Source organism: Otolemur garnettii, unplaced genomic scaffold (genome assembly GCF_000181295.1).
Source record: "Otolemur garnettii isolate 467f Iridium unplaced genomic scaffold, OtoGar3 scaffold00009, whole genome shotgun sequence".
In the NCBI taxonomy this organism is placed as follows: domain Eukaryota; kingdom Metazoa; phylum Chordata; class Mammalia; order Primates; family Galagidae; genus Otolemur; species Otolemur garnettii.
The window spans coordinates 38,655,926-38,664,790 of NW_003852404.1; the positions used below are offsets into that span (position 1 = coordinate 38,655,926).

The 8,865-nt window shown below is 39.2% G+C and overlaps 1 protein-coding gene across 3 annotated transcripts in view; it reads left to right on the forward strand.

The window, feature by feature from the left end:
• Positions 1-4,919, forward strand: part of LNP1 (leukemia NUP98 fusion partner 1) — a 45,587-nt gene extending 40,668 nt beyond the window's left edge. For all 3 annotated transcript variants that reach the window (XM_003783957.3, XM_023509664.1, XM_023509665.1), the window contains exon 4: positions 4,686-4,919. In XM_003783957.3, coding sequence (XP_003784005.1) covers positions 4,686-4,835 — 150 coding nt within the window. In that variant the 3' untranslated portion in view covers positions 4,836-4,919. The remainder of the gene's footprint in view (positions 1-4,685) is intronic.
• The last annotated feature ends 3,946 nt before the right edge of the window (positions 4,920-8,865 follow it).

Genomic DNA, 8,865 nt, shown 5'->3' on the forward strand with positions numbered 1-8,865 from the left:
GAACTCCTGGGCTCAAGTGAGTCTCCTGCCTCAGCCTCCCAAGTAGCTGGGACCACAGGTGCTGCCACAACGCCTGCCTATTTTTTGGTTGCAGCCGTCATTGTTGTTTTTGGTGGGTCCGGGCTGGGGATTCGAACCCGCCACTTTAGGTGTACGTGGCTGGTGCCTTAGCCGGTTGAGCTATAGGCACCGAGCCGGTCCTCTAGTTCTTTGATCCTGCTTTCATCAACCTTTTTATAAGTAATTGTGACTCATTCTCCTTTTACTATTTGAAGAAGAGAAAACATTCTCTCCTTTCATATTTAATTCACCAGCAGATAGTCTATGATGGTGTCACATACCTTTGCACTTAAAAAAAAACCACACAAGATTGTACCCCATAAATGCATTAATGTATATATGATCTATGTGTTTATGATTTAATTACAAAAAAAAACCACACGAGGACAGGCATGGTGACTCATACCTGTAATCCTAGCACTCTGCAGGGATGGGGTGGGGTGGGAACAGAGGCAAGTAGATTGCTTGAATTCAAGAGTTTGAGACCAGCCCAAGCAACAGCAAGACCCCATCTTTAAAAAGTAGATGGGCATTGTGGTGGATGCCTGTACTCCCAGCACTTGGGAGGCTGAGGCAAGAGCATAGTTTCAGCCCAATAGTTTACAGTTGCTGTGAGCTTTGATGACATGGTACTATACTGAGGGCAAAACAGTAAGACTCTGTCTCCAAAAAACCCCCCAAAACCAAAAATCAAAAAACAACACACATGCACAGAGGGAACTGTCTGGATAGTCTAGTAAGTATCCAGGAGAAAAAATGGTCCAGGTGTTCACAATTGCCTCATGGGAGTCAAAGCAAAGCACCAAGGAGAGATAGACTTGAAATGAGGGAGAGGAAAAAACTCTGTGGATAATGCCAAACTTGATGCATGAGGTAATAAACTACAGATCAGTTAATTTGGGGGTGATTTCAACTCTGCAACATGCTCACTGAATGGCCTTGAGAAAAATACTTACTTTTTGTGGGCCTCTGTTTTTTTTGTTGTATTTTGCAAAACAGGGATAATAATAGGTTCACATGTAGTAAGCAAGTGATTAAACCTAAGTGTATTGACTCCTGGTTCTTGAGCTAGACTCTGAATGCACAGGCTAAGATGCTTGGGTGCTTCCTACTTTTTTGTCCATCTGAGCACAGTGAGTGCTGTGCACCTAGCAGCTTGGCTGTTGGGTCTGTTGCTGTGCATCTTGGCCTTGCAGAGTGACTCTATATATCTATGGCTCCTCTTCAGTACTAGCTTCTCTTTTACTGAGGAGGAGGAATAAGGAAGGGAGAATAGTGAACAGTTGTCATTTATTATCTAAATTTGCTATCTAAATTTACTATATATTTTACTATCTAAATTTACTATATATTTTATTTTTTATTTAAATTTTTCTTTTTTTGCAGTTTTTGGTTGGGGCTGGGGTTGAACCCACTACCTCTGGCATATGTGGCCGGCAACCTACTCCTTTGAGCCATATGTGGCGCCCCTTATTTATATTTTTTGTCATTTGTCCCAATAACATTTTTTTTTTTTTTTTTTTTTTTTGGCACGGTTTCACTTTGTTGCCCTTGGTAGAGTGCTATGGTGTCACATAGCTCACAGCAACCTCCAGCTCCTGAGCTTAAGTGATTCTCTTGCCTCAGCCTCCTGCCAATAACATTTTTTTTACAGTGAAATCCCAGATCATGTCTGTGACCAATTTTCATGTCCCTAGAATCTATTGTATTCTGGAGCACTTTCTTAGTCTTTTACAACATTGGCATTTTTTGAAGACCACAGGCCAGTTATTTTTCAGACTTTTAGTTTGGGATATTTCCTCAAGATTAAATTCAGATTATGAACTTTTGGCAGATTCAGATTATGAACTTTTTTTTTTTGAAAAAAAAAATCCTGTTTTAAAATTGACATATTAAAATGTATGTTAATTCAGATACATCAGCCTTAAATCCTTTCTGGAATAAGGTAGGGCATAAATATCTCTTGAAAAAACTCTGAATCTGAGCTCTTCTTTATTTGATGCTGATGGATTCAGAAAAGATTTTTATGTAACAACTCATACTCTTATAATTACTTATTTGAAATTCATTTGCTAACATTGTAAGCCCCAAAAGTATATAAACATAAAAGCAGTTTGCTTAATTAAAGGGATATTCATCATGTTATCTCTGCAATATGAAAATGCTTGTTCTATTCATTTTCCAATCTTCCTTTTGAGGTCTAAGATAATCAAGGGAGCATTTTCAACTTTGTTAAATCAACAGCTCTTTTCACAAGTGTATATAATATTGTGAAACATGTTAGGAATTTATAAAATGATTTAAAAGTTTGTATATAATATAATAACTAATTCTAAGTTGAATATTTTATTTTATATATCAGTTTTACCTGATATATAAAAATGGGAGCACTTTTTCAGTTTTAAAAAATATATTATAAAATTTATCTTAATGCAAAATTAAAAATTCAAAATATACAGATACATTTAGATTTTTTATAATCTATGTACTTGTCTAAAGCTAACTACATTAAAAAGTGATTTTTTAAAGCATATTTAAAAAATAATATATATTATCTTTTATTTGGGACCAAATGTATACCAATTTCTACAGTTAAATTTTACATATTTTGGCATCAGAAAGAGCTTTTGTGGCCTGATCATGACTAACAATATTAAATTCTTTCATTGTGATATTTAAAAACTCATTAGGTTTATTTTGAAATTTTTCACATTTTGTTTTTAGGAGATGTGGTAATAAAATGTATATCAGATCAGTATTTATGAACATTTCTCAGATAGCCTTTACTCCTAATAAGGAAAAAAGCCAGTTGGAAATAATCATCATACTTTCTCTTTTTTATACTGTTCTGATAAGTGTTAGAGACATTTCTGAGAGATAAAAATGAATTTTTTTGAGACAAAGTCTCGCTTTATTGCTCTCCAATGAATGCCATGGTATTGTAGCTCACAGCACCTCAAACTCTTGGGCTGAAGTGATCCTCTTACTTCAGCCTCCCCAGTAGCTGGTCTATAGGCACCCACCATAATGCCCAGCTATTTTTAGAAATGGGGTCTGGCTCTTGGTTAGGCTGGTCTTGAACTCCTGAGTTCAAACAATCCACCTGCCTCGGCCTCCCAGAGTGCTGGAATTACAGGTGTGAGCCACTGTGCCCAGCACCAAATATGAAAGTTGATCAGATGAGTGCATGCAATGCATCTAATGGAAATCATCTGGAGATGCACTTACAGAGCTAGCACAAATTTTAAGTTCCTCTTAAAGTATATCTCTGCTTCATTGTTTGTTTTGCTTTCTGACTTTTGCCAATGAACCACTAAGAATAGAAATGAAATGGCTCAGTGCCTGTAGCTCAACAGCTAGAGTGCCTGCCACATATATCGGGGCTGGTGGGTTCAAACCTGGCCAGACCTGCCAAACAACAACAAGATAGCTTGGAGTTGTGGTGGGCACCTATAGTCCCAGCTACTAGGGAGGCTGAGGCAAGAGAATCGCTTAAGCCTAAGAGGTTGAGGTTGCTGTGATCTGTGACAGCACAGCACTCTACTGAGGACAACACAGTGAGATTTTGTCTTCAAAAAAAAAAAAAAAAGAATAGAAATGCAACAATCTACCTATGAGAATGATTTAATATTGTAGAACACCTGACACCACTAGTAATCAGATGTTTTCATAACTCCTGACTTGCACAGCTGTTGGATTTGATGACTTTGCTCATGTGACAGCCACCCCCGACGTGTTCTCTTGATAGACACTCATGAGTTTCCCAATGTTTCTAGTTCAAACATTGAACAAGAGTAGTGAGCAGTGATTTTATCTGTTTATTTTTTAAATGTAAAAAGCATAGATAGATATTATTACCACAATTATCATTGTAATTTTTTGGTCAATAATTCCTTTGAAAGACACCCTCTGACCATAGAAATGAAAGAAGTGCCCCTCCCCCAATAGTATCTTAGATCACCCAGTTTATAGTTACTGTTGCATTTATCACTATTAATTATTTTCTCATTTCCTTTTAGATTTATTTATTGTCTCCCTCTACCTAGGTGTAATATCTAAGGAGTAAGGTCGATCTAGTGTCATATCTCCTGATCCTAGAACAATAATGTGTGTTTAGTAAATCAGGAAAGAAATATGGAACCTGTGTTGCAAGCTTCATCCAGTTGGATGTCATTTCTTAATGCTAATTTCTTCACACAATCCTCACAGTAAACCCTACTATTTATGTAATTTTAAGAGATGAACACAGGAGGTTAGGACTATTCTATGTGTGGTCTCACCTGCCACTTTCATTTTCAAAAACCTCTCAGAGACTATAAATTTCATCATGCTATGAAATCACACGCACCCCTCGGGAAGTCAGAGGCAAACAGTCACAGTCATGTGTAGCTTGATCTTCCTTCCCAGACTGTCCGCCGATGCCAAGCCCCTCTGTCCCTTTCCTTTGTGACGAAAACCTTTAGCAACACACTTAGGCTTATGCTAATTTATTTCCATAGACGAAGATGTGGAAGTCTGCTAAATGATCAGGGCTTTCTTCATGTCTGATTGTTAAGAGAAATGTGAAGTTTTCACAGTTTCAGCAGCTGTGCATTTCTACCCTTTTCTGATCCTTCTTTTTTCAGGGGCCTGAGAGTGGGAAGGAGAGGAATGAAAGAGAATGCCTGAGGATGGAGATAAGATCCCAAAAGAAAATAGAGGAGGGAAGGAGCTCTAGGAAAGAAGAACCCGGAGAGGCATGCATGGCCCCCCTGTTTGAAAAGGGGCCTGAATAATACTTTATTCCCACATCACGCCATCAGATGCTGCTGGGTTTTTTTGAGCCAATACATCAATTCAGGATGTCAGTGGAGAGGAGAGGGCAGCTGTAAGAGTGTCAGCGGATGCTGACTCAGGGGGCGAGGTAGGGAGGGTATGAGGCCGCTCTGCGACACAACTTGCATCATAGCCCAAAAGCTTCTGGCATCTTTGTCGAGAATGTCATCTCCTTTGTTGCCCTTATATGGGAATAAAGAGAATAAGAAGTATTTTAATAGAAGAAAGAAGATTTTGAAATGTAAAAAGGATATTTAAAGAGCCACCCACATATCTTCACTAACCCTTCTTCCACGTCAACCTCACAAATCATCTTAAATGAAAGTCATTGGTGTGTCAGCCTCATAAATCATCTCAAATAAAAGTCATTGGTGTGACTAAGTTTACTTTCTTATTGGAGGTAATTATGTAATTATGTCTAGTGGCCATTATTTCAGGAGAGCTAGTAATTAACATGCCAGGTACTATGTTGAAGGCTTTGATGTATTCATTACTCTGAGGTGGGGGACCTTGTATTAGTTAGGGTTCTCCAGAGACATAGAACCAATAGAATATATTTATATTTACAGATGTAGATATATGGGAGGAGATTTAGGAGAGGGATTGGCCTATGAAATTATGGAGGCTGAGAAGTCCCCCAAAAGGCTGTCTGCCAGCTGGAGAGGCAAGGAGCTGGTGGTGTGGCTCAGTCCAAGTCCAAAGGCCTCAGAGGCAGGGAAACCACCAGTGAGGTGACTTAGTCTGAGTCTGAAAGCCTCAGAACCAGCGAAGCTGATGGTCTAATAGTCTGAGAATGAAGGTCCAAGATCTCCTGGGGTTAGAGGAGATGGCACTGTTGCAAGTCCCTGAGTCCACAGGCCGGAAAACCCTAAATTCAGATGTCTAAGGGCAAGAGAGGAAAGGTATGCCAGTTCCAGAAGACTCAAGCTAATTCACTCTTCCTCTGCCTTTTATTCTATTCAGAACTTCAGCCAATTAGAGGGTGCCCATTTGCCTTGTGTGAGGGTGGATCTTCCTTACTCAGATTCAAACGCCAACCTCTTCCACAAACACAGGCACAGACATGCCCAGAAATACTACTTGATCAGCTAACTGGATATCCTTTAAACCAGTCAACTTGACACCTAACTTTAGTCATCACAGGCCCGCTCTTCTCTTCACTTTCCGGTTGAGGAAACTGACATTATGAAGAGTTCTGTAGCTTGCTGTTGTAGTGACAGAGTTAGGGCCAGAGCTCAGTTCATTCTGATATCAGAGGTCATGCTTCTAACCTGAGGCACAACCTTTATTTCCCTCTAGAAGTTCCAAATTAACATCTGTGTGATGTGCATGTGAATGAGCAGTAGTGAGGAAGTGGGGTAGCTTTAAATTTTGATTACATGGAAGAAGACTGATTCTCTGAACTTAGTTTTACACTCCGAGTTTTGACTTCATGAGGCCATTTTATATCACTAATTTCTTTCCCTCTATGAAAAGATACTGGGATTCTCTAATGCTTTCCCTGTTTATTCTTTATCTCTGCCTTGGATCATCAGATGTCCAAGGAAGCTAGATTCTCCATTTTGTAAAGAAGAAAATCTCCCAGAACTACTACTTACAACTAATACTGTAATTGACTGCTTATGCAAGACACTAGCTTTGACATAGACAGTACAATGAAGAAGAAAAGGGGTATGGAAAAAAAAATAAGAGAAAAATGGTGCAAGAAAAGTAAAATGCCTGTGCTCTTGACTGGCATTCTGTCAACTTTGATACACCTGCTACTTCATCTCCTCTGGATGATGCTTCCACATGGCCTTTCTAAAACGGTGGTATGCTTCAGAGCTATCCCCTGGTGACTTTACCTGTTAATTGCCGCCACTGTAGGGGAGGATGAGGCCTGCCTCCCATAGACATCTGCTCTGTACTGCAGTCATGGGTAGAACAGGAGTATCCTTGCCCTTGCTCTGGCTACTTTGTAGTCTTGCCAACCAGGTTTCAGATCTGGAGACTCATCTACTCTGCTTCTATAGAAATGTCTGGGGAAAGGTGGCCCAAGCATGGGTAAGGGGAGAGGTCTGGATAGATCTTCCTTATCCAGTGGTTTGCTGGCTGAGTCAGTAGCTGCCTTCTCTTCCAGCCAGGATTCTTGTGAAGTTTCTTCTCCCTAGACTCAAGGATGGCAAGATGTGAAAAAAAATCATGATTTCAAATTTTATCAAACTGGAATGAAGGCTACTGTCAACATATTTTCAGAACCTTAGTATGCAGAGGCAGAGGAATTCCCTGAAAATGAAGTCCTTAGTTTTTTGCATTATTTGGATCACAAAACAGTAAGTCTCATCATAAAAAGTACAGATTAAGAAAAATAATAAAAAATGAAAATATGTTAGTTTACCTACTCAGAGATAAATAATAGGTTACTTCTTTCCAGAATGTTACCTATGTGTAGATGTGCACAGAAATATATGCACACGTAAATAACTTTTTTCAGTAGGGATCTCGTTTCAGTTAATAATATATCATTAAACTCTTTTCAGATCAATAAAATAGTTGATTGCACAATTTTAATGGTTCCTATCTAATAGCCTTTAAATGGGGTCAAGCCTCTTCTATCATGAAAACCTAACTTTATAATATACCAATGCATAACATCCTTGCTTTACTATAGTTCCCACTTAGCTATCTTTCCCAGAAAAATTCTTAAAGAGTTGTCTACACGTCCTGCTCAATTCAATCTGCTTCAGTGAGACTTATGCCTTTACCCCTCATAGAATCTGTTCTCTTCCAAGTCACACATGACCTCCTTACTGTCAAGTCCTGTAAAGATATTGTTCTTGTTACCTGGAATGACTTCTTGACCCCACCTGAAAGTGCTGATCCCTGTTCCCTCTTTATTGAGATTTACATTGTCCTGAGTTTTCTTGTAGCCCTCTGACCGCTCCTGGCTGGTGTTTGGAGAGGGTTCCCTATCGTTTAATATTTGTTTGCCTTTGGGCTCTGCCCAAGCTCTTGTCTCAGGCACCTTGTTCTCTCTGGGCAATATCAGACTGCCCCTGGTGTCAGCCAACTACGTGCCAACAGCTCCCAAATCTATCCCTGTGGTGCATGCTCTCTACCAAGCACCAGATATGTACATATTCGGATCCCCTGAACATACAGGCAGCTGGAGGTTTACAGCCATCTCAAACTCACCTTTAAAAGTAAACTGTTCTTTCGGGCCCTGGCTGCTCTCCATCTGCTCTTCTCTATGTTTCCTAAATCCACGAACAGTAGTATCAGTTACCAGTGGCTCAAGACATTCATATTCCTCCTCTCTTGTTCTCAATCCAATTAATAAACTTCTGCCTATTCTATCTCTAAATATCACTTGGATCTACCCAGTTGCCTCTACTCTCATTGCCACTACCTGATTCCAGGCTCTTTGGCTCTCATCTTATTTCTGACAAAGAAATGATAATACTTTAGATGCATTTGTCTCAATCAAATACATTATTAGAATTAATCTTACCATTTTATTTTTTAAAATGTGGCTACTGGAAAGTAAAAAATTACACCTGTGCCTCACGTTCTATTTCTATTAGACAGCACTGATCTGTACCCTTACTCTCCAGCCTCAGTTTGTATTACTTGAGTTTTATTTTTTCAGCTGCACTGAGCTTAAAATGGATTAGAATTTAATTAATCCAAGGTGTTAATTTGTGCTAATTGGCCTAATACTAGTCACAACATTTTAAGTAAAGTTTATTATACTGAATCTCCCTCCCTCCCTTCCTTCTTTCCTTCCTCCTTCCATCTTTATCTTATTTCCATCTTTTCCTCTTTTAAGTAAAAATGTCCTTGTCTGCTCATATTCTCTCCTCTGCTATTGTGTTCCTCATATAGATTTCATCACATGTTTTTCTTCCCATCTGGACTGTGAACTATTAGTGGTAGAAACCATATTTTCATCATCTTTGCCTTCCCCAAGCCCAGCAGGTGTTTATCACGTGGCAGTGGCTCAATCTACAG